This window comes from Pseudonaja textilis, chromosome 1 (genome assembly GCF_049901715.1).
Source record: "Pseudonaja textilis isolate UNSWEBS1 chromosome 1, rPseTex1.2, whole genome shotgun sequence".
Classification (NCBI taxonomy): domain Eukaryota; kingdom Metazoa; phylum Chordata; class Lepidosauria; order Squamata; family Elapidae; genus Pseudonaja; species Pseudonaja textilis.
In genome coordinates, this window is record NC_141990.1 from 38,907,941 (window position 1) to 38,933,640 (window position 25,700).

Genomic DNA, 25,700 nt, shown 5'->3' on the forward strand with positions numbered 1-25,700 from the left:
TGTATAAAGTATAGAAACTTTAAGAGGCAAAAAAAAAAATTACCGGTTTTCTTTTTCTTCAATATATTCATGGTCACTGACTTCTGGCATCTGAACTACATTCACACGAACTGGATGGGCACTTTGTAGAAGCCTGCGCACCTCTTGCACTCTCAGGTCTTCGCTCCATATCAGTGACATCACTTCCTGGTTCATATCATTCATCCCATCATCTTCCTCCTCTGACTCCACGGTGGGAGGCATATCAGATGACAACATTTGCGGGTCAGACTGTGGAAAAGAAAGATTGTGTCATTCCCACTAGATGGACATGACCAAGGAATCAATTCTACAAAAAAAGCTTACATCTACTTTTACTGAGATGAGCTATTACAACAGAAACTTGCAAATCTGATCACGATGTACCTCCTCATTCTTATTGTTCAGTGAATTAGGGAGACATCTGTCAGTTGCTTCCCAATATTATCTGGTTGTTCTGAACTTAAAAATAGCCACAGCCCTTTTTGCCAAGGCAATAGCTCCTGCATTACTCCATCAAGGTCATCTTATTTTCTAGAGATACGCACTTTGACTCTATCTTTGACTACAAGGATGCACAGTCAAATATTTGTTTGATCTTCTTTCCAGGAAAATTTAAGATTGATTTAAATGACAAAAAGACCTCTAATCAACATCATCAAATTATAGAACGCGGTACTTGAAAATGATTTTCTTGGTTTTGCTTTTTTGAAATTCAAGTACTTACTGCTTTACATTTTGGAAGGTTTCCCTCACGAGCCTGTTTGGAAAGATCTTGACGACCAATCAGAAGGCACACTGCTTCCGGCCAATCAGAGGCAGGCTGCTGTCGACAGTGATAGATTGCATCTCTAATAGGAAGAGCAACTCCAAAAGGCAAAGACTCCAGGTCTCTTAAAGTGAATCCTTTTTAGAGAGAGAATGGGAATCATTTCACATTCTGTAAATTCATATTTACAGAATATTCTATAAGTCCATTTATAGCCCCAGGAACAAAAAGAGAAAATTTCCCACAGAACAGATCTGCAAGGCTATTCTTAAGCTGGACATGCATATTTCTGGTATCCCATTATTGTCCCATACCAAATTGGAATAACTAAACTATAAAATCTATTTTGGTCTATGACAACAATAGGATATTTTACAAGCAGCAGTCTACCATTCAAACTGCCACTGGTTCACTAAAGCTACTGCCTGTTTCTAGCTTTATATATTAGCCATTTAAAAATGAAGTTTCCAGTCTCCAAATATATTTAGGAAGCCTAACATTGCATGTCAAACCTATTCAAATGTCTTTGGTTTGATGTACAAACTCCTTACCCTCTTACAAAACAAAAACAGAAAAAATAGAAGATCTCCTTACCTACATTTGCCATCCAGACAACTAGTTTTTCTGCAAGACTAGAAGCAGATGGACTGTTCTTCACACTGCATCTGCTAACAAGGAAATAAATATAATTGACTGATTCTTTTGACACACAAAGATATATCTGCTGCATCCTCTCCCAACATGTTGCGCCTTCAAAAGGACCTCAATTCCCTACTTCTACTGTATTCTTGCCAGGTATTACTGAAGTCATAAAACAACACGTCTGGAATAAATAAAGTTCCCAGAAATTTACAAATGAGAAATAAGGGAAAGGCAAGTCAGGATGCTTGAAGAGAAAATGTTTACAAAAATTTCCAAACACTTACAACTACTCTATGAATCTCCACAGACATTGATAACTATGAAATCTGTGCTGCTGAAGAGAGCAGAAGGCAAATTTCTTCTAGCTTTGCTACTGTTATATAATAGATAGCTGATAAGAAGGGCTGTAACTACATGTCAGAATACACGATTTCAAGAAACCTTGAGTCCCAACACTTTTATTTAAAATTCCCTGAAAGGGGAGTGGGAACCTCCACAGGGATGGAGCCCTGCAAGCCAATCTAGAAAAATAAGGGCAAGATCCTTCTTCTTAGAAGGTGAGTCTCAGTCTTTCTATTCACTCTAACTCCTTCATTTTTCAGCCTTGCAGGGAAAAGAAGTACAGCATACAAAAATAGTGAAGGAGAGGGTGCAAAAATACAAGGGAGCCCCTTAAATATCCTTAGAGCTACATTCTTATGTTATTCATGAGAGCTAACAAATGGCAACACTCTTTCCTCCACCAAATAACATACCTAGATTCTTCCTGTTCAGTCTGCTGCTTTCGCTGTCCTAAAAGAGAAAAGGAGAAGCCATGGAAACGCAAGCACTCCCGTCTTTTTATAGCAAGGGGTGTTGCAACCGTAATAAGCAAAAACATCCATTTCAGAAATTGTGTAGCTCTGAAAGTGTATTACCTGAAGTTATCCTGGACAAATAGTTGGAGGCTTCATTTGAAACAGCACTTTCATCACCAAGTATATACAATACAACGCTCTGCTCGGGAGAAAGTAATGCTGCATTACATAAGAGTCAGCAAATTCATCTTAGCAGGAAAAGAGATGAGCCAATAGTTGAGCTTAAAAGAATCTGGACATCTTTACTAAATACACATGAGAATGCACTTCTATATTCAAGGCCAAATAAGCCAGACTCAGTGACAAATTTACACGGAGATATGAAGCAGCATTATTTAGATTCAGACTATTAACCTATTAAAATCAGTATTATTTATAAGCAGTAACCATTCAGGACCTTAGAGTCTTTCTAATTCTGCATCTTCAGATCTTTTCAGCTGGTAGTGCCAAGAGTATTATTTGAAATCTGTACGTTGCACGTAAAACAAATGTTGCCAAAGGCAGGAGACTCACTGTTGGGGAGTCGCATCCTGTTGCCATGGCATCAACTTCACAGCTCACATAATAGTGCTATAATTTAGGAAGGTTATCCATGCTAATACCTAAATTATGCTTCCAGAATTTTGGCTTCAGCACAACTGATGTAATGTTACTACTCAAAATCCTACTTCAAATAAATATACGTAAAACTTTTTTGTTTGTTTGTTAAGGAAAACAGGTGCATTTCTATATTAGGCATCAAAATTTAATAAATAAAATACATATTGAAATTTCAAATCCCAATATGTATTTCTCTCTCAAAGAATAGAAAAAAAACTATTTAAAGGTACATTATACTGTTTCCTAATATGATTTGATTGCTTAATGTATCCTATGACTACTTTTAAGTGTTGTACCTTATGATTCTTGACTCTTGATGAATGTATATTTTCTTTTATGTACACTGAGAGCATATGCACCAAGACAAATTCCTTGTGTGTCCAATCACACTTAGCCAATGAAGAATTCTATTCTATTCTATTCTATTCTATTCTATTCTATTCTATTCTATTCTATTCTATTCTATTCTATCCTGAATCTGTTCAAGTGTAACTGTTCTTTGTGTAGAAAGAATCCAGAGTTAAATAGGGAGGAAGAATATGTCCTTTTCTATATTAAGTAATACCCAAGGTATTTTCTGGCAGAAACAAACTAATATAATATAAACTAATATAAGTGGCACCTGCCTACATTTTCTTTAAAAAAAGCCTCCAACAGTTCACTGATATCACAATAATTTTGTGCATAAACATATAATCTGAAAGCACATGCTGAGTAGCTGTCTGTAGTCAAACATATCTGAATAGTTTATACAAACAAATATATTTACTCCATTATTTGAAGCAGAATTACAGCCTAACAGCAATTGATTGTTGAGTAATTAGTTCCTAACAAATCAATTCTCTGTGAATTCAGCCAGTCTTCCTCCCTTCCTTCAATCTGTTTTTTTCTCGTATCCAGAAAATTCTAGGTGGCCTGCAGCTGAAAACCTTTTTTCATTTCTTAATCATTTGAATTCATACTCAATGTATCATAACACTTCTCTAGATTGTCAGTTTAATACATACCAACACTACCAGCTTGCTCCTTTCACAAATTCCAGGCAAATAAGGATAGGGTGGCACACTTTCTCCCTTTAAGCAAGAGCACAGCCATTGAAAGATACTTGGTGGCTCAGCCGAAAAAAAGGAAGGATGATGCATAAAGCCTGTTTGGGCTTAAACATACAGAACAGGAGTCATTCATGTACCATTTTAAAGATTATATCAAAGCTGCCTTACTGCCTGAAAAAATAGAGAATGAAGCTACTTTTTCTGGGCATTAGACTTTCTATATATAAACCCAGCATTTTTCAAAGGAGGCAACTTTAAGATGTCTCAACTTCAACTCCCAGAATTCCCCAGCGATCATGGGAGTTAAAATGTACCGACTCTATTCTGGGAGTGGAAGTTCACACAAAGATGCCAACTTTGAAAAGCACTGATATCAATTGACATTGGTGATACCCAAGTCTTTCTTGAATGAAAAAAAGTCAATTGTTTCTGGGCATAAACAATGCTAATTTGATGGTGGGGTACTTATTTCCCCTGCTTTGATTATAATAATGACAATCTGTTTCTTTTTCTTGGGTGTCACCTATCATACACAGCATGGGCACATTCTTAAATTATAATAAAACTTATATAATCTGTGGTAAGATGGGTTATTTTACTGACAGAGGTTAAAAAGACTGAACTTTCTCCCATTTACTCAGCAGGCAAAACAGTATCGCCCCAAAAAAACTCCTCAGGATTCTCTTCATTTCCAAAAATTCAGGTTTATGAAATAAACATTCTGAGAGCAGCAGCTATTTTTTAAGCAGAAGAAAAAACCTGTTATGTGTGTGTATATGTTTAGAAGAAATATAATAATTGTTTATGATGGGTTATAATAACCATAAAACATTATATATTTCTTGTTCAACTTCACACTAAACTAAAACAACGTTACTAGATTTCCCACAAAAGTCAGGAAGAAAGCTCACATCAGCTGAGATTTGATTACTTTAATACCTCTATGATAAACATGGGGGGGAATCAAATATTTTTATTAAAATTATTAATAATGCACACTATCTTTTGTCAAGAATTCTGATTATTTTCTGGATACTTACTGGGATCAATTATGCAAGTTTGCTTAGAATCCTTGACAAGCATGGGATAATCTCTGTAATAATAATCAAGATACGCTTCCAGTTTTAAATCCCTAAAAGGAGAATATAAAAATTGAATGATGAATACAAAAAATATAAGACATGTATTTACTTATTATTATATTTCTAATTTATCTGATACTTCCCTTGTTAGGGTACCTATTTGTTAAAAACATGCAACATATAAACTTTGGCTTACAATAAAAATGCCAGCATTATATAGATCAAAACAAAAGCAGTGATTACAACAGTAATAAAACAATATGCAGCAGCAAAAAATACAGTAAAACTGGAATAAAACAATTATTCTAAACTGTTTTTTTTTTAAATTTTGGGGTAAACAAAAAATATTTTTGGTGCCAGACAATCCATCAGATGAGGTTCTCTAGGACATTGCTGACATAGCTTTTTCTTTTGTAGAGGGAAATTGTTTCACTGGAGGAAGCATTTGGAAAAAAATGTTTGTTGAAGTTCTCAACAATGAAGAGGCAAACAAAAATGAACCCAGCAAAAGAAGACTTATCTCCTTTCTCTCTGAAGCTCTTATATTTACTCTGCTGATTGAAATGTAGCAGGTAAAACTCTGGGCAAGTTATACCTGTTTACATGTTTCTTTCCAAGCTGACTTAATTGTTGCCAAAGAACACAACTAGCCCAATTTTTTTTCAAGGAGATCGCACCTTGCTAGTTGTACCAGAAGGACAACAAGAGAACGAATTCCTTCACTCATCAAGCAGTTCAGCTTGAGTTCCTCGTAAATTAAATGCAGCACACAGAAAATTACAGGGATGTGGGGGAAGAGAATAGTGGTGGAATCCAAGCAGTGGTTGTGTGAAGGATTATCCTTAGGGAATTTGGCTTCCAATGGATCCAGTCGCAGAGCTTTAGCCAAAGGGTGAGACTCAATATTTTTATGGTAGTCTGAATTTAGTAAATATTCCCAGTCCTGGTAAAACAAAAATAACAAGTAATAGAGTACTTCATACTGGATTGTTACGTTTGTTAGCATGTTGACACAGTAACAACTGAAGTCTGAAATAACAAAGGTAATGTTTAAAATGTACATATTAGTATCAAATGCTGGAATCCTAAAAAATTGAGGCATCTTAAATATATTTCGCTAATATTTATTATATGGATATTTTAACGTTTGATCTTATTGCTTTTATTTGGTTGTAAGCTTCCTAGAATAACTTCTAAGTGACATGGGCAGCATATAAATTTAATAGATAAATAAATATAATTAGTATCTGCAGCATGGTACTTCATTGGGAATAATAATTACAATATTTTTTTTAATTTATATGCTGTCTGACCTCCAGCAATATTGGGTGGTTAATAAATTGTTAAAAACATTTAAAAGGAGGAACAAAAACAAATACAAAAACATAAGAACAACAGAAAAGAACAGAGATGGCAAGAGAAAATAAATTCAGAAGGGAACATTGGCATCTCCTGCTTGGACTAGTGCAATGCACTCTACATGGGGCTACCTTTGAAGAATATCTGGAAGCTACAGCTGCCACAGAATGCAGCCACGAGGACAGTTCTTGGGATTCCTAAGGCAGCCTATGTTACATTGCTGTTCCACAAACTACTCTGATTGCCGGTTTATTTCTAGGTCCAATTCAAGGTGCCGGTTATCACAGCATGAGTCCAACTTACCTGTCTCACCATGACTGAATTTGCCCATCCCACTCATGCCTGCAGAAAGGCCATAGTATAGGCACAGTAAAGTCAAGGAATTCCAGCTGATGGGGTCCAGGAAAAGAGCCTTTTCTGCCAAGGCTTCTGCCTTTTGAAACATTGTGGGGGGGCCCCCAGTGAGATCTGCATCCACCCTTTTGACATTCCAAAAAGGCCTGAGGACCTGGCTCTGCCAACTGGCCTGAGATCCCAATAGGGATGCAATGTTCTGGAGGTGGTTAATGGACTAAATTAAGATCCCACCTGCCCTCATGTGCATCTTACTCCCTTCATCCCAACTTGTTAATTTTAAATTAATTTAATGTTATTATATACTGTTTCAATGTTTTTATTGGTTTTAATAAGGTGAGATGGGGGTACAGTATATAAGTTGAATAATAAATAGATAAATAAATAAATAAATAAATAACACAGAAAAGGAAGAAAAGGCGTGTCAATTATCCTCATCAAAGGCCTAGGCAAAGAACTACACATTCAGGGCCTTCAAAATACCAATAAGGTGGGGACCATATACATCCCTGGGAGAACACTCTTCTAAACAGCAGGTATTACTATAGAGAAGACACTTTTCCATGGTCCTGATAGGTGGCATCCTTTAATCAATGGAACCCAAAGTACATCAACCTTGCCAAATGAAACCGGCTGGGCACACGCTATGGGAGACAAGTTTCTAACATGGCACCTTTAACCACTGTACCAAACTGGTCTCAAGGTCAGCATAGCTTATTTCAAACTCAAAATAATTGTTTTGCACATCTCTATTTGTAAATGATGTCAATTTCCTTCAGTAACAGATGGAACCTCTCTGAAGATTAAAAATAAAATTGCTACTCATTAAATCATTAATCAACAAATTATATTAACCTTCAGACAAAAACAAGTCTCTTTTTGCTGTGCATATATATGATCCATTAAACAAATTCCTGAATAATATGAATTCAGACATTTTTAACCTGTCTGGAATGATTAACTAAATAATTCTTCTCTTACTTCATCTGATCCTGTCTCTGAAGGCCGAGCTTTTTTGGGAGCAATGACTGGTGAAAGAGATCCTTCAAAATCAAGCTAAAGTGAACAGAAAGAAACAATCACACAGAAATTCAGGATATCACAGGAATATTTGGAGCCATTCGTGATGAAATTCAGAAGTTCCACATACAATTTGCCATTATTCCTTTACATGTGTTCTACTACAAGTAATTTCAAAGAATGAATATATTACTGTATTTCCTAGTCCACAAATTATGGATGCAAGGATTCAATACATCAATTGATGATTGCAACTCTGTTTGAAAAGTAAAAACCCCCAACTTTGAAATAAAAAGCTGGACCCAATGAGCTAAGGACAAGCAATCAGATGTAACCATCTTATCTGGTTGGTGAATTGCCTCCAGATAACAATTTACTACCGTATTTCTCATATAATAAGGCCAGGTCTTTTTTTTTTTTTTTTTGAGCCCTGAATAAATGGCTAGGGCGTCTTTTCGGGGGTGACTTAATTCCCCCCCTTGCATCTTTGGGTGGGCAGGCGGAGACGGCTTGGATGTTGACCTTGGCGTTGGTGGGGCACTTCGTATTGGGGTCAACGCAGGCAGCACCATATCCAGGTGTGCAACAAAAGTACTTCCTAATGGCAAGCCCCCCCCCACCATTCCCCCCCATTTCGCATGTTTTAATATAGGCCTTAATTTGGGGGGAGGGGCTTAATTTCATTTCATGCCTATAAAATATGCTGGGACTTCCTATTGGGGGAAGCCGTATTGTTGGAGAAACAAGGGTACATTGTCCTTGACCACAAAGGATGGAGCAAAAATGGACACACAATTATTCATGTAAAAAAAAGGAAGTTTATGAATTGTTTTCATGTATCATTTTTTGGTACTGTAACACAAATTTAGTGTGAATGGTTAGGACAGTAAGAGAAGAATTTCTAATAAGATTAACATGCTAACATATTTAAGGAATAGCCACTGGGAGATTGCAAATGAGATCTGACCTCTGACAAAAACAGCAAGCTCACATCAAGTTGTAGACTGTTGCTGGTGTTGTTTATAAAAAACATCTTATGTTTCACTCACAAGAAAAATATTTGTAAATTGTAAAACATAGAGAATTCATATTTCAATGTTACACTTACATTAAATTCAAAATAATGAATAGTAACGCTAGAGATTTATTGATTACTTCTATTCATGCACAAAAAATCATTATGAGCAAACGTTCCTGTAAAAAAAATTCATGTGTCCAATTTTTTTATATATATAAGATCCATCTAATACCAAATAATACTGTGTATTCAGTCAAATAAAAAGCACTAGGATATTTCTGTAAAATATAGGACTTGAAAGTAAAACATGGGGAAGAGATGAAACGAGAAGAAGAGTGCAACATTATTTCAATAATCTCTTTTATTAATATTAGCAAGGCAAGTACTATTTTACTGGGGGTATCTGAAAATAATAAGCACTTATAGAGAATTACTTTTCTTAGCAGGTGACTCAAAGTCAAGAATCACAGAATGGAAGGATTAGAAAGGAACTTAGAGATCAGCCCGCTACTAAGAATCCACTCCTAAATCATTATAGATAAATGGTCATTCGGTCTTTGTTTAAACACCTATAGTAAAGATAAGATCACACTTTCAAGGCAGCTACTATCATTTATAAGATTGCAAGTTTACTTACATTGCGTGTCCATGCCACTCTCTCTGTGTTATAACCCATCATGTTCAACAGACAGGTCACAAATAAGGTCCATTCTGAATAGTAGCTTGGCCCTCCAGGTGCATTGTAGGCATTATACCATCTGACAAGTATTTGGACAGCAATCTCTTTGGGCAAGATACTCTTAATGCCTTGTAAACATGTTCTGACTATTTAGGGTAAGGCAGAAAGAACACAAAAAAAGAATGTTAGTAAGTCAGTAATCCAGAACCTATTATTTGTAAGCCAAAGACTTGCTCTACGCTTCACTTGGCATATTTGAGGCCAATACAATTATTTCAGCAAAAGAGCAGCTTGCTTATTTCAATAAAATCAAGATAATTAAGTTTCACATTGCATGTGGAAGAATGTGACAGGTTTCCAATGAAATGAGATGAGATTAACAATAGCATCTTTAACATTAGCTGTTTTTGTTTTGTTTTGAACTTAGTTAGACAGAGAAATAAACTGATTCAGATTCCACAGCTGTTCTAATGATGGCTTGCTTTTAATTTGCTCGATTCCACAGCAGTTTTTAATAAAAAAGAAAAGGAGAGTATGGAATTAATGTCATACCCAATTCTGAACTTGCAATTTCAGGAATGGTGATTCTAACCATTGAGCCATTATTAAATTCCTAAAAGAAGAAAGATAGATTACATCATCCCACAAGGAATGTATTCAGCATCTGCAATATATATTATTATATAAGCTACAGCAGCTTTAAGGTATCCCAAAGAAAGCTGTTGTCACCACATTGTGTGGGTTTTAGTTTGAAAGGATTGTCATCCTCCATTTTAATTGTTCAAGACAGTTAATATGTCAAGCAAACTAACTAAAGCAAAAAGAACCATCTCTTTATAAAATTTAATGATACAGTTATTAATTGTAGGATACTTTTAGAACTAGTGGGATTAAAAATCAATCAATCCTATAGCAGTAAATCACTCACTACATTGTACCATGTTGTAAAATGTAGTTAAATATGGTAAAAGAAACTTGCCTAAGAACCTAAATACTAACATGACAAGGAAACAGACAGGTTTCCTTGGACCAATACTTTTAAATGTTCTGATCTTTCTGTTTCAGATAATCACAGTCAGGGATGGGATCTGACAGGCATAACTACCGGTTCTGTTGCTCTGCGTTGTGCACACATGCGTGTGCGCGAGAGAACAATTTACGAACTGCTGAGCTGCCCAGATAGTTGAGCAGCGCTATGTGCAAGTGCACAGCGGTTGGAAAAGCCCTTGTGTCGCGCAAAGCAGCTGCGGTTGAAAAAGCAGGAAATAAAGGTCAGGTAAGAGCCTGGGCGGGCGGGCCAAAACAGCAGCAAACCTAGAACCGGTTCTATGTATGCTCTCTGTTTGCTGCTCGTTAGAGCAACCGGTTCTACAGAAGTGGACAGAACCGGTAGAATCCCACCCCTGATCACAGTAGATATATGCTATGTGTATATAACGTTATGTGTACATTAAAGCAATTTTAGGCTTTACCAGAGTCACTCTGTTCTGAACAGGATCTCTTACAGAATGAATAAAAGTTGAAAGTTGCTGAAAAGTACAATCATCAATATAAGAGGAGTCTTGAAGTTTGGAGGAATCCCTCAACTCTGGAACAGGGGACAGCACACCTTGCTATAAAAGGAGAAAACGTTTTGCAGTTATAAAAACCATTACAGGAAATCATAGCTGGAAAAAATCTGAGATGATGTAGTTCAGCCTTCTCTTAAATTAGCAACTCTGACTGCTATTTGAATCAAACTTGAGTTAACATATAGCTCCAGTGAACATTCTGAACTTCAATGATGAGTAGCAATGGGAACAGCAGTCCACCAACACATTGCCTGAAGACCTGGTTGAGTTTGGCTTCTGATGACTTCCATGTAGTTTTCTTAACCTGTAATCAGGCCTAAATTTACCATTTTTGGACTTTGTAATAAAAGTTTATGTGCAATCCTCAGTATAAACCAGTGTGTCATGTCCTTGTCGGAATTTGATTCAAAGGGAGAGGCCGAGCAGCTGACAGGGAGTAGGAGTGTGGCTCCGTTGGCTGGGGAAGAAACTGGGGAAGGGCAAAGGCTGGCTGGGCACAGCACGGGAGAGGTAGATCAAGGGAGAGGGAATTCGGAGGAAGACCCAGGCCCTCCCCCTCTTCATCCTAAGGCACTCAGGGAGGAAAGGGCCCTGATTCCCTTCATTAGCTGCAGCTGGGAAGACAGTGTTTAAAAAGGGAAGCTGCGCATAGCAAAGTTGTTGGGAGCAAATTGTGAATTATCTGGTATTGTCGAGGCTTATCTGGATTCCTGGCATCTTCCCAACTGTGTGTGTTTTGCTGGCCTTTCAAGTCTGCAATTCCTTCTCCTGCCCTGTTGAGTTAATTACTGCAGCATGATTTGTGTGGATTTTTATTTACAGTTTGCATGTATTTTGTTTTCGGACTGAATTCCTTCCCCTTAAAGACTGTTCTTGGTAGAGTTTTTTCTCCAGCCGAAGGTAACCTGGACATTGGAGGCAAAGTTGGAGGTAATAAAAGGACACTTCTTGCTTATACATTACATAATGTATAATTTGTATACATTAATTACAATCTTGGGTACTGACAAATTGGAAGAGGTGATTTGGCATCTACTGTATGTACAAATAAGTCTGAGTACTGCCGATACAAAGATACCCTATGGGGAAAAAAGACCACACAGTAAGGCAAAATTTCTGAACTGCTTCTTTAATATTAATATAGAGAAATGTGGAAAAATAAGCAATGCAAGCCTTGCCATCTAAAGAATTACCATTATTCCTTACCTCATCTAAGGGACCAAGGAGTTTGTTCAAAGGCTTGGAAGGAGTGCTGATACTATCCAGAGGAGTGCTTGGGCGAGGCATTTGATTTGACATTGTCATTGACGGCACTGGTAAACCAGGTATAAATACTTTTCCTACCTTTTAATAGGAAACAAAGCAGACAGTTGTTTCAATATAGGTAGCTTTTAAAGGTAAAATATTCTTAAGACATTCAGCCTAAGTAATTCTTTTTAGAACAATTGAACAGCCCAACATCTTAAAGTTGTCAGATTTGAAGAACATTGATCTAGAATGCTGGAACAAGAGCTATACTTAACAACTATTGTGGTAAACTGAGTATTGAAAAATGTCCAATGTAGAATTGGATAATAATGTCTCATGTGCGAGAGCAAAAACAAGCAAAATCGGAAGATTTCTGGTTTAACATATACAGGTGCCAATCACTTCTCCCAATGAGAAATTAACAATTATCATTCATTACATGGTAAAGGTGAAAGAAATAACCTGTATATAGAGCTTAAATCTTAAGAACCTTGTTATTAAGAGTTTTCTAATATCTACAATAAAAGTATTTAATCAAGCTGCATTCTTGAATCTCTAGATGCAGATCTTCTAGTTCAAGTCTGAATGAATCCTGACAATATGCAGCCACCTTAGATTTTACCTTAACTACTACTTAACCTATTAGTGTCTACTCAAAGAACTGGCAATGTTTGCACATCCAAGACGTACCAAAATAAATAAATAATGCCCCAAATCTGTCTCCTTTCATTCTAAGACTATGCAAGAGTATATGTTTATAATGTATGTTTTAAAATCTTACAAAACTTTTGTTTATTCCTTTCATTATTAAGTTGAAAGAAACAGATATTCTCTACAGTATAACAGGGGATCTAGTTCCTTCAAGTAAATGTTGTTTTCCCTTATCAGCAGTTGATTTAATGATCAGCTTTTAAATTTACTGTTCCTGTATTTTAATTTTTCTTTCTTTCTTCTGGAGCATTGTCTGTTGGACATTGCCCTTTTTGTGTTGTTTCCCTGAGCGATATGATTTCTACTATAAAAGGGGAAAAAAAGCTCTCCCAAAGTGGAAAAATTAAAAGGCACTCCCTTTTTTATTGTTCATTGCAGCTTTCATTTTTTATATTCTTGTTTTCAAAAACAAGTGGGAGTAGGAAAGAGGAAGAAACCGATATGACTATCACATGTCAGACCCTACTGCTCATTTGAAATAGAGGCAACTGAATACAATAGCACACATCTGAAGAAAACAAGTTTCACAAACAATACAATGAAAGGGATATGGAAAGAAGAACAGAGATGCTATTACACATAGGGGAAACACTACAGAAAAGAGAGAGCACATAAACAGAATAGAAAGGGCTTGCACAAGATGGAAAAAAGGAAAGAAATGTTACAAAAGAGACTATGAATAAAACATACATAAGCTATTAATGAAGAAAAATAATGTACATACTCGAACCACTCCAGTATAGAGCACTAAGTTTCCATTGCCTTCCAGAACCAACATTGTATCAACGTTCTGTAAATCCATCAAATGAAGAGAATACATTAATCTTCAATTATCTGGGTAAATGCTGTCAATTAATACAACTTACATGTAATTCACACACTCATACTTACATCAACTGCAGCTGCATCCTTTGCCTGGATGTTGGTAATGGCACCAAAGATCAACTGTGACTTGTCATTACTCTGCTGAAACTTTACACACCTAAAAGTGGAGTTGGGGGGAAACAGAGCAATCTTACATAAAAATGACTGTTAACATAATAGGAACAAAATGTCTATCAATGAAATACAATACAATATGTATAAATATTTGACCTAGACTAGAGACTCAAGCCTTTAGCCTTGACAAAAAAAAAAGTTTTCCTTTGATTTGGAGCAAATGTCACAATTGGAAGGTTATGCTTTGTTATTATGACTAAGATAATCAGAAATGTGATTTATACATAGGTACATATAACTCATACCCATGAGTTGTTAAGTATAGTTTGGCATAAGTGAATGGTAGAGCAGTGGTGGCTAACCTTTTGGGGCTCCTGTGCCAAAAATTGTGTGCGCGCTTGCATGCTCACATGCCAGCACCCAGAAGGCAATGCGTGCACCCCCATGCCCCCTACGCATGCGCATGCTGTGAGGTAAGTTGGCCTGCAGCTCGCGTGCCGGCACAAATGGCTCTGCATGCCACCTGTGGCACACGTGCCATAGGTTCACCATCATGGGCATAGGGTATTCACTTTAGCTCCAAAAATGAAAATTCTGAGCAGATTCACCCAGACAATTACCAATTAGCAATAAGATTTATATATTGCTTTGTAGTGCCTTACAGCACCCTCTAAGCAGTTTACAGAATCAGCTTATGTTGCTCCCAACAATCTGGGTTCTCATTTTACCAACCTTGGAAGGATGGAAATCTCAGCTGATCTTTGAAAACTTGCAGATTTGCACACAAACCACAAACCACCATGCAGAGCAGAAAGCAGGTTTCAAGGGTTTTTAATGTCAAACAACAAATTTTCCATCCAACAAGAATGGTATCCCAACCGGTTTAGGTTAGCACTGGAAGTTTCTGCCTTACAGTGTTATTTAAAGGTATAAACACACCCACCTAAAGGCTTCTATCTCCTATCCATGCCCCTAATTATTCCCTTCATCACCCCTTATTCCCATCATCCGGTTTACCTAACAAGTCCACTATTTCCTTCCCTATCACCTATCCATCGCTCATGATTCCTATCTCCTCGTGAGTAAACTAAATAGTTAAACTCCCCCTCCAATTGCCTGTTCCTTCATCACAGTTGATTCAACAGCCGCACAGGCTTTGGCAGAATCATCAAATTAAGTCCAACAATCCATCAAACACAGACAGGACTTTCCTTTCAAGTTACAGATGACTGAGGATCCCCTCACAGGTCATGAGTCTCTGACACTGCAGCTGTCGCAATTACCAGGCAGGGTGCGACAGCTCCTGCAAATCATTTGACGGGCTTAGATCATCTATCATCCCTAACGGAGCCCAACAGTGAAGGCCGAGTCAACCTTGAGCTGCTTAATAAATTAAATGTGAAAAAAATCCAAACAATATGCATTTCCTATGCATTTGGAAAACTAAACTGTATCTTTAAATGTATACAATAAATAAAAATAATAAATATCAAAACATACTTACCGCAATTGGAGCTGGGATTCCACTAAGTAGCACAAAAACTTTTGCCCACAAAAATCAGTTGTAATAAATACTTTGGAGGCTTGACAATTCTTCTCTCTATAAATATTTATAAGCAAAAAAAAATAAATATAGACTTCTTCAAGTAAAAAAATTAAGTATTTGTCCTATCAGTCTAAATGCTAAATATATATTTGTATATATGAACTCAGAAGAAAATCACAGAGTTCAATCAGACTGATGGGTAGCTATACTGTGGATTTAGGTTGTGACTAAGACAATCAGAAATGTGAATTATATATAGGTTATAAGCCATGAGTTGTTAAGTATAGTTTGGCATAACTGAATGGTAGAGCATATTCACTTTAGCTCTAAAATGAAACTTCTGAGCAAATTCACCAATTAATTACAAATTAGCAATAGCATTTAGATTTATATATTGCTTCATAATGTTTTACAGCATTCTCTAAGCCAAGAGTGTCAAACTCATGGCCCAAGGGCCAGATGCCACGTCTACTCCCCAGTTTAGCAAAGGAGGAAAGTCATGACACATCACATGACACCGCGAGTTTGATTACCCCTGCTCTAAGTTTTTGGGGGAAACACCATTAGTGCTCTTCACTGTTTCAGTGCAATAACTGTATTTTACTTCACAATAAGCTTATGACCGTGGCTTATTAAATCACAATGTAAAAGTTCACTCATATGAACTCAATATTGTCCTGTCATTTATACAAGAAAATAAATATATTAGCCAAAGAAAACGGAGATAGTGGTTTAATGCATTCAGGGTTGCAAGAGAGTTTCAAGTCAGAGGTTGTTGTTCCCCCAAATGCTTGGCTTATCATTAGATGCAAAAATATGGCCACATAAAAGTATTCTTCTCTGAAAGTTAAATCATTTAGTTTGAGGAAGTCAGGATTGTGCAAAGACTTCTTTTAGATGGAATAGATTCTTCCAAACCTCAGGGTAGTGAAGGCTTCTGTCCATAGATGCTCTATGCAAAGCTCTGGAACAATGAGTTCAGTTTCTGGGGCAAGAAATGACTCAGTAGCACTGTTTGGAGAATGGCAGACACTGTGCCTCCTAGGTGACTGAACATGACTGGAGAAGTTGAATCTCTGTACTCCTGAGAAAGAATGTACCCCTAAGGCTGGGGAATGAGATCGGCTGCAAAGACAAAAAAATACATTTATTTTCTCTATGAGAATACATGTACAGCAGCTAACTTCCCTTTCCACTAAGGCCCAAATTCTTACATCTTAGGATTTCAAGCACTACAAACTAAGAACATAGCATAAGAACATAAGCAATGCCCTGCTGTATTGGAACCCTGTCCTACCTAGTCCAGCTGTCTGTTTTCACACTGGCCAACCAAGTACACAAGGGAACCACTAGTCTCTCAACCAATAGAGAGGCAGGAACACTGCCAAATCCCCATGACTTTAATAAATTGGTCCAGTCCAATTCTGAAGCCAACCAAATTAGTAGCCAGTACTATACCTCATGTTAACTACTACTATGGACCAAGGATTCATATATCCCAATAAACTAAATGAAATAAAATACTGTGGGATCCAATCTGGATCGGTCATGGGACCAGAAGTTTAATCTTCCGAGCTTTTGGACTCGTGCTAGAGCCCATCCTCATGGAACTTCTTTCTCACCAGAATGTGACATGACTAAACCTCTGGTCCCAGTGACCGACCCAGATTGGATCCTGGAATATTATCCTGGGACATGCATATTTGTCTTTGTTCATGAAATAAAATACTATATGAATTTATGGCAATATGTAAATATAACGGTGACACTGAAATGATTCAGGGTTACTCCAAAACTGAGAAGGAGAAATTAAGAAATCAAGTATTTATGACTACAGCAGGAAATCCTAAACCTCAAAATTTTTGAAATCTCACTTAGTTTCATTGTTTACAAAATAGTCATAAATAAAGGAAATGTAGATCTCAGCAGCATGCCTGATCTCTGTTTATAATTAAAATCCTGAAATAAAAGAAAGTACAAGGGCAGGAAAAGTAAGCAACCTACCTCAAAGCTGCCATGTTGGAAATGGAAGGTGAACGGGAATGGATGCTGGGAGATGATGCCGACCTGCTTTGGCTACAAATAGAGGAATAGTTCTGGAATGGAGAAGCCATAGGTGAGTCACCCTTAGACAGATTCTTAAGATGGACAGTGAAGGAACTGCTGGCAGCTGCATGCTGTGGGGTCCATGCCTGCTCAGGGACCTTCAAGACTGCACTTTGCTCCTACAGATAAAAATGTTTTATGTGATTCAAATAATCATATGCATAACATCACATTTTAAGACAGGAATTTTAAAAAGTGACCTTTCAGATGTTCTAAGTATCACTTCCATAAATTTCCAGTAATCCAGCCAATGGTCATTAATTATGAGAGTTATAATCTAAAACCTTAGGAAGCCACTAACTAGCTGACCTCTGTCCATTCGGGTGACTGTGCAGTGTCACAAACTACAAACAACATCCACTCACAAAATAGGCAAGCCATTAATTATCATCTTTGTTTTCTATACCATGCTCACTTCACCCTTAATTTTTTTTTTACCTCTGCTTTTACTCTTCGCAGGGCCCATATGGAATGCAAGCACTGAGAGGTATCATACGTCATGAGAATGGAGGGCTCAGCATTGACGAAAACAATTCTCATGGAATAATCAGCAACATACTGTATTCTGGCAGTGGTAAACAAGGCTGCTAAGTAGAGAGAGGATCAAACTGATTACTTGTCAAGAGACAAGGTTTAAAAACAATTATATGTATACTTTGATAACCTTTTAAATAGCTTCAGTTATAAATAAAACAAATCAATTTTCAACTTATGCCCCTTTATTTCTTTCACCTTGGTATGTCTGTTATGTCCCTTTTTCTTTTGTAACTAAATTCCACTACTAAAAACAATGGGATAAATGTCAACATTTTTTTTAAAGTGAAGATTAGCCTCCTCCAAGTCTAGCTAGACTTTGGGTGACTTCATGAACATGCCCATGTTTTTGGCAAAAATACAGAAATGGTCTGCCACTGTCTTTTTCAATATTTTTTCAACTTTCCCACTTAGCTTACAGCCCTATATTCCCTATAGGCCTCCCATCCCAGTATTAATCAAGTATAGTCCTCCTTAGCTTTCAACAAGGTTAGCCAGCTGCTGAGCTGTTTTCTGATAATCCTTTTCCAATTTAATGTCTTCCAGATGTATTGCACTATATTTCTAATCATCTAAGCCACTGAGTACAGTATGGTGACTGAACTTATGGGATTTTGCCAAAATATCTAAATGGCACTAAATTGGGGAAATCTAAACAATTCAAGTTTACTGTTCTATGAATTCAATTTCAAGATAAATATCAAATATGTATATCTGAACACATATTTATAAATAATTCAGTATGTATCCCAGTATCTCATATTTTTAAAAGCTATCAAATGCAGAGCAGTCAACAAAGCTAAGTGTCTCTGATTACAGCTGATCTAAAATTATCTTTGTTTTTGCGCATTACATAATTTACCTCCAGACTTACAAACCATTGGTGTTATTTCATCTAATGGGTGAAGCATGCTGAACATGGTAGGCAAAGGTTCTCTAAAAAAAATGAACAAAAGTTTTAAATACATCCACAAATGTTCTGATAACAACTTCAAATTGAAGTCATGTCCAAAATTACCATGAGCTCCAATGTGACAATTTGCATATTAGCAATGAACTGTGATTTGATCAGAAATGTTCTAAGTCAGGCATATAAGTTAATGGAAGGAAATACGATGCTATGCACACACACATGAACATTTGCATAATTCCCATCCATTATTCTGAACAATAGCTTGAAAACTAGGAATATGGCAATCGTGATATTTTGTCTTTATATTTCACTTTTTTTCTGACAATACATGTAGCCTATTTGGGAGGGTCTCCTCAATTTATAACAACAATCTTGGGAGATGTGTTGTGATTGACAAGTCCCGCATTTGCCCACTGTTCACACAAATGGGGATGCATGTGTGTGGAACCATCCCCACCATTGGTCCACAAAACTGAAAAGGTTGAGGGACTCGGATCTAAGCAATGAGCATCTTACTTTACCTGTTTGGATTTAGAGACACTTCATGCGATGAACTACTACGTTCAAATAACAAGCCGTATTTTGTTGGCCAGACATTCGCTACCTATAAAAAGTTACATTAAAAATATTTCATTATAGTGGAAAAATATCTAATTTAATCCAACTAACAGAAATTTCACGTTTTAACTATTTATCCATAATTTCTATTTTACTGAAAAATTGTCCTTTAACCATGTTCAATTATAAAAAGCATTTCAAAAAATCCAGAATCTACTACAGCTACTTTTCTGGTTAAAAAAGAGGTGAAATAATACTTCGATACAGCTTACCTGAAAGGGTAAAGAAGCAGTGTAATCCTTTCCTTCAATACTGTGGATATTTATGCAAGAGCTTTGTAATATGCAGATACATTTTTCTACTAACTGACAGCTATCTAAATTGGGAGACAAGTGAGATTCAAATTATCTTCCATTCATCTATTTTTGTCACAAAAGGCTGCATTTTCTGCACTGATTTCTGGAGCAGCTTCATATCAACGTGGACAATGCTTTTCCAATTCCAGATCTTAAATCAAATGGTCTAAAAGATTACTTTTACCTTTATTTCTTTCAGATTTTTCCTGGGGTATTGAAAAGTCACACCACAATGCCTAAAATAAAATAAAAATCAGTGAAATAAATAATTTGCTTTGTTTTCTTCTATGTTCTGAAAACAGTCCTATATATTCAAAACTAGTTATCAGCAATTATGGTATTATTATTTTGATTTTCAAATTCTGGCTCAGTATAGCTCCACTAAAATGGCAACATCCCTACATAATAGTGAGCTATTAGAAGGCAAAACAAAATGAAAAAAATATCCTGAAAAAGAAAAAAAAAACTTCTCACCCCACCAAAACATTCTTAATCCATTAACATGGTGCTTTACACAGTTACATCACTCCTACTTTAGAGATGAGTGAAAGAGAAAAAAAAACGTTGTTCTGAAGCTGCATGCTTTTCTTATGATTCCATTGATTGAGCTTGGAATGCCAACATTCTGTCCTGAAGACTAAGGCTAAATGTGCAGGTTACAGAAAGTTCTCACTTAACAACAGTAATCAGGATTGGAAACTAAGCAATGACTAAGCAATATGGTTGTAAGTGGCAATGTCACATGACTGACTTACAAGTTGCTATTGTTAGGCGATTCCTGGGTGGTCACAGCATCCTGCAGTCATGTAATTGCCATTTGTGGCCTTCTGCCAGTTTCCCCTTTGACTTTGCTTGTTCCAAGCAAACAGTGAAGGTTGCAAATGGTGAACACATGAGGATGGGATGCTGCAATGTGATAACTGCGAGCTAGTTGCTAAGCACCTGAAGTGCAATCACATGATCATAAGGATGCTGTGACAGCCACATCTCTGAGGACTCATTGGAAGAACTTGTATCTCTGAATGGTTGATGACCTTAAATGAAGATCGGCTGTCTTGCCAGATTTTTTTTAAAAAGCAGAGATGTGGGACGTTGAAATTGGGTCAGGACTTTATGAGAAATTATAAATCCTTTTCTTTATCACTATTTTCCTCCTGAAAATCATTTGTATCTCATGCTTTTTTTTTCCCAAGTAGAAAAAAAAATGCTCTCGTTATTAATAGGACAATAACAATTTCAGGGGAAATTTTTTTAAGCAGGATACAAGCTGAGGAAAAAATCCCTTTTTTAAAGTCATGCAACCTTGTTCTCACATTCCATATTCTTCTGGACAGATACTTTTTAAGATGAAGTATATAGAAAAATCAGGAAATGAAATTATAGATCACATGAACATTAAGCAGTTTGTGCTAATGAAGCTTTTTCTCCATTCTCTGGTTGTTATTTTCAAAACAAATTTGAAACAAATCTTAAAACATAAAGCATAAAGGCAAGCATGACCTTAACTTTCCTTGGCAATGTAGCTAAACAATTTCTATACTGTACCACTTTTCGTACCTGCAGAACAGTACTGTCAACAGTAAATGCTTTATAAACTGCTGAAGATTGGTTTTTACTTCCTCTGCTCCAAATGACCATATTACCAGCCACATACAGTTCTTCATCATACTCTACTTCTTCCCCAACCTCACTGATGCCCTTCCTTAACTTCCAACTTTCCTAAAAGGAAAAAAAAAAGAATATCACTATTATTGTGCGGTAATGCTCATTTAGACAATAAGTGTAGTTTGAAAAAAAATGATGATACACTGCATAACTTATTTTAGTGGTTCTGGTGATTTGAAGATCAGTAGATTTAGCTTTCTAAAAAGGCTAATGCAAAAATTATTTTAAAAAACTAACCATAAATGTTTAGATTTTTTCTAGCATCAGTTACAAAAGCAATCTGTGTTCAATCAAGTATCACCCTGTTTTCCTGAATTTCTCAACAATTTTTGGTTCTAATACGGTATGCTTAGGGATAAAATACATTTGATGGGTAAGACAGCACAATTACAGAAATAATCTATAGTAATCTGATAAAAAAATCTGACAAAAAACTCAGAATATTTCTTTCAGAACAGAACTGTTGTTATAGTCAAAAATAGAATGCAGAAGATACAAAACATTTATTCTATTTATTTTTATCCTGCCATTATTATTTTTTATAAACAATTAAAGGCAATGAACAGTCCTTCCTCCTCCTATTTTACTCACAACAACCCTGAGAGGTGGGTTAGGCTGAGAGAAAGTGGGTAGCCCAAAGTCATCTAGTCCTAAGCAGTACTAGAACTCAGTCTCCTAGTTTCTCGTCTGATGTCTTAATCATTATTATCCAAACTGGAGAATAGTCTCAATGAAGTCTCTCAACAAATCATTATTGTACTTAATATTTTAATGTTGCTATACTGTTTAATATTTTAGTCCTAACAAAAAAAAGTGATAGCCTTCTTCTAAAGATTTATACATGAATGCTCTGGGCCAGCTCTAAATGTTGTTTTGGTAGAAGACAGTGAACAAAAGAGATTAAAAGTATAGGAGCAATTTGGCAGATAGCAAACATTCCCAAAATAGAGAATTGGTCTTTAGTGCTGTCGTTTATCTGTTGATTAAGCTCTCTAAAGCTCTACAAGCCTGTTTATGTTCTACTTGTATGATCAATGCTTTTAGTCACTTTTTAAATGTTGTATCAATTCAGTGTTTACCTATGTATTTCTAAAAACCCAGAAACAGGTTTAACAGAATATATTTCCCCTATCGTATCCACAGTCTTACCACTTTCTCATTCTATGCTAAGTACAAGTTTGCTAAATATAAAATACTGCTTTCAAAAGTATTTCTACCTTATGTCTCTCATGGATGGTAACTTCCTGAAGTGACCCCACCAAACCAGCTGCTCCATCTGATGACCAAAGTTCTGAGGCTGGTTGCAGCTGCCGTAGTTGCAGGTTCAGCGCATTAGGATGATGTTTGCAGTGGTCACGGCCAAAAGGGACAAACTCCTGCAAATCCCCTGCTGCAATCATTGTTAACCTCTCTTCATAGATGTTCGACATGAGTTCTAAATATCAACATTATTTCTAAAGCAAGTCCAAAACAGAAACCAGATTACCCAGGATCCTTCAAAACATACACAATACTGTGCAATTCTTACAGTTTTTGTTAGCCTCATTGATATCAATATCCCTGAAAATCATAAAGAAGGAACTAAACTAAAATCTCTTAACCCCAAAGTCCACCTTTCATTGCACTGGAAACCATCAACCCAAATATTCTTATAAAAATTCTACCAAATAATTGATGCAAATTGTTCTCTCTAGTGATTTAGCACAAGTATTTGAAATGGATTGCTGAATTCCAAAGTATTCGCGATAACACACTCCTTATTATATGTGCAGGACAATCCTTCGGAGATATAATAAAACAATATATGTTGATATTCTAAGACAAGGGTCTTCAAACTTGACAGCTTTAAGACTTGTGGGCTTCAACTCCCAGAATTCCTGAGCTAACATGACTGGAGGAGGAATTCTGGGAGTTGAAGTCCACAAGTCTTAAAGCTGTCAAGTTTGAAGACCCCTGTTCTAAGATATAATAATCATAAACCATATACAACACTCAGAAGGATCCAATGAGTTAAAAAAACACTGCAAAATAAATGGCATAAATTATAGAAAAATGCAAAATTGTTACACCATTTTACTGCCTACATTATATTTAAAAATCGTAAGAGTGAGATTCTTCCTCACTTCCTTTCAATACAACTGTTGATATTGTTTCTACTTATGATTTACTCATCTGTAGATTCAAATAAAAATATTGTCACTTTTCCCCCTTTGGTACATCCTTTGAAAATTTTGAAAAGCCTGAAAATGCCAACACATGCCAATTCCAAAAGAAGCAAAATAACTACAACTGCCTTGTATATCAGAGCACAAATTTGTCACAACTACTGATGACGAATGAATGAAAGAGTTAGAAACACTCGGAGTCGTCTCTGGGTATGCAACGTGCAAGCCAGCCCTTGATGGACTGGAAAGCTAAAGGAAGGCGGGAACTAACTGTGATAAACTGTGGGAGGCAGAGGGACCCACGGACCTGAGTGACACAGGAAAGGGCGATCGGCTGCGGGCCTAAGCTGCAGCGGCTTCTCCCCGTGTCTCCCCTCAGATGGCGATTGCAGTTGCAGCAGCGAGTTCTCCCCTCTTCCAGGTTCTTAAGCGGGCGCGGCCATCTTGGAATTCCCATCACCCTCCGCGAGAAAGGAGGGGCGGGGACTACAGCGGGAATTGATGAGTTTCTCGGGTTGGCGAAAGAGAAAGCCTAGAAAGCGCCTTTCTTCCGTTTCGTCTTATTGGGAACAGGGTGCTGGGGACGAAGAAGCGATCGAAGGAACGGAGTCTTTCGGTTGTTACTATGGTGATAAGAAGGATGATACTGTACCCTCAGCTGTTTCTATGGCAATTGGTTGCCTGCTGTAGGGAAGGACGACGCGGTTGGTTATAGCACGGTCCAATCTCCGCTTAGTGATAGCTCAGAAACGGCCTCCCGCCTGTTATTTGACATGCAAATGGTGATGCGTGCAATCTGTTGAAATATTGGCCTGAGATAATAGAATAAACTGATAAAGGAGAATACTTGTAGCTCAGGGTTGACATGAGGGGTCCTTGGTGCTCTCTGACCTTGCTTGTTTTTGTTGCAAATGTTTCATTACCCAAACTAGGTAGCATCAGTGATCAAGGACTCCTCAGAATAAACTGAATGATCTTAAGGCTGTTTTTTCTCATCCCTGGCAGCTTGAAGTTGTGTGAATTTCAACTTCCAGAAAGGGAGGCTTGGGAATTTGGGGAGTTAGTCAACATCTATATTGTTCTACATCTACACTGACGTGCTTCATGCTGCTTTTTTGTTATTTGCAAAAAAATATTTTCTTTTTGTGAATGCTTTTTAAAATAAATGGATTGTGTAGATTAGGCCTGATTTCTAAAATGAAGCATGTCAAAATTACTTGGATTTTTTTTTTTTTTTTGCAACCGAAGCAGTGAGGACACTGTAGTTTGTTGCCATATTCTGTTTCTAAAAGAAATGGTACTCAGGCCTTAATATGTATGCATCGCCACCAGATTTGTTTGGATTATAGCTCCCATGCTGTGAATGAAAGCTGTAATTTAACATATCTGGAAAGTACCAGTTTGTTCAGTGAATTACATGATAACTAATCCATACTAATAGAATTTTTGGCTGGGTAAATGAGCAGAGATCCATTTTAATCAATCTGTTCAGAAAAAAAATCCAATTTTAATATCCAATCAACATGGCAACTGTTAATAAAGCCAATGACTGCTGTCTGTGCTTCTTCCACCTGATTTAATAAATGTATAGGCCTACCAACCTCCATCCCAATTCTGCATGGAATACAATGTGAAACAAAAATAGAAGAATACAAAACATGTCCAAGAAACCATGCTAACAATTCCCACTAGGGCTATATCAATCAGGCAAGAGGGACCAGATTTTAGAAGCTTAAATAAGGTCAGGTAGAGGTCTCATAAATCTCTGGTATACATCATTCTAAGGGACAAGTGTTGGGAGACCTTACTTCCCATTTAGCTTACTTCCCTTTGGTCTCATTGTAATCTAATCTAACTTAATCAAGAGAATGTTGGCCATTGGAGAAGATAATTGTACTATGGACAAAATTGAATGTGTCTGATAAAATAGAGTATAGG

General features: G+C 36.7%; 1 protein-coding gene and 1 long non-coding RNA gene across 7 annotated transcripts in view; one reads left to right on the forward strand and one right to left on the reverse strand.

Moving 5' to 3' along the window:
- The window catches only part of LOC148127567 (uncharacterized), a 37,972-nt gene extending 28,557 nt beyond the window's left edge, over positions 1–9,415 (forward strand). Inside the window, exons 2-3 of the long non-coding RNA XR_015743279.1 lie at positions 5,438–5,604; positions 7,738–9,415. This is a non-coding gene — a long non-coding RNA (uncharacterized LOC148127567). The remainder of the gene's footprint in view (positions 1–5,437; positions 5,605–7,737) is intronic.
- ANAPC1 (anaphase promoting complex subunit 1) overlaps positions 1–24,229 on the reverse strand; it is a 56,971-nt gene extending 32,742 nt beyond the window's left edge. For 2 of the 6 annotated variants that reach the window (XR_015743278.1, XM_026695927.2), the window contains exons 1-26: positions 24,070–24,229; positions 22,815–23,051; positions 21,490–21,651; positions 20,117–20,168; positions 19,849–19,952; positions 19,540–19,622; positions 18,968–19,041; positions 18,010–18,158; positions 17,470–17,690; positions 16,384–16,590; positions 15,424–15,519; positions 13,872–13,962; positions 13,705–13,770; positions 12,228–12,365; positions 10,923–11,063; positions 10,003–10,063; positions 9,409–9,596; positions 7,715–7,789; positions 5,698–5,963; positions 4,979–5,070; positions 3,894–4,042; positions 2,347–2,425; positions 2,185–2,221; positions 1,382–1,455; positions 746–924; positions 44–270 (exon numbers count right to left, since the gene is read on the reverse strand). Coding sequence is in view for 5 of the 6 variants with exons in the window: in XM_026695927.2 (XP_026551712.1) it covers positions 44–270; positions 746–924; positions 1,382–1,455; positions 2,185–2,221; positions 2,347–2,425; positions 3,894–4,042; positions 4,979–5,070; positions 5,698–5,963; positions 7,715–7,789; positions 9,409–9,596; positions 10,003–10,063; positions 10,923–11,063; positions 12,228–12,365; positions 13,705–13,770; positions 13,872–13,962; positions 15,424–15,519; positions 16,384–16,590; positions 17,470–17,690; positions 18,010–18,158; positions 18,968–19,041; positions 19,540–19,622; positions 19,849–19,952; positions 20,117–20,168; positions 21,490–21,651; positions 22,815–23,027 (3,224 nt within the window). In the remaining variant the exon portion in view is untranslated. The remainder of the gene's footprint in view (positions 1–43; positions 271–745; positions 925–1,381; positions 1,456–2,184; positions 2,222–2,346; positions 2,426–3,893; positions 4,043–4,978; positions 5,071–5,697; positions 5,964–7,714; positions 7,790–9,408; positions 9,597–10,002; positions 10,064–10,922; positions 11,064–12,227; positions 12,366–13,704; positions 13,771–13,871; positions 13,963–15,423; positions 15,520–16,383; positions 16,591–17,469; positions 17,691–18,009; positions 18,159–18,967; positions 19,042–19,539; positions 19,623–19,848; positions 19,953–20,116; positions 20,169–21,489; positions 21,652–22,814; positions 23,052–24,069) is intronic. The other 4 variants (XM_087931569.1, XM_026695930.2, XM_026695929.2 and 1 more) reach the window with 4 other exon arrangements.
- Positions 24,230–25,700: the final 1,471 nt, after the last annotated feature.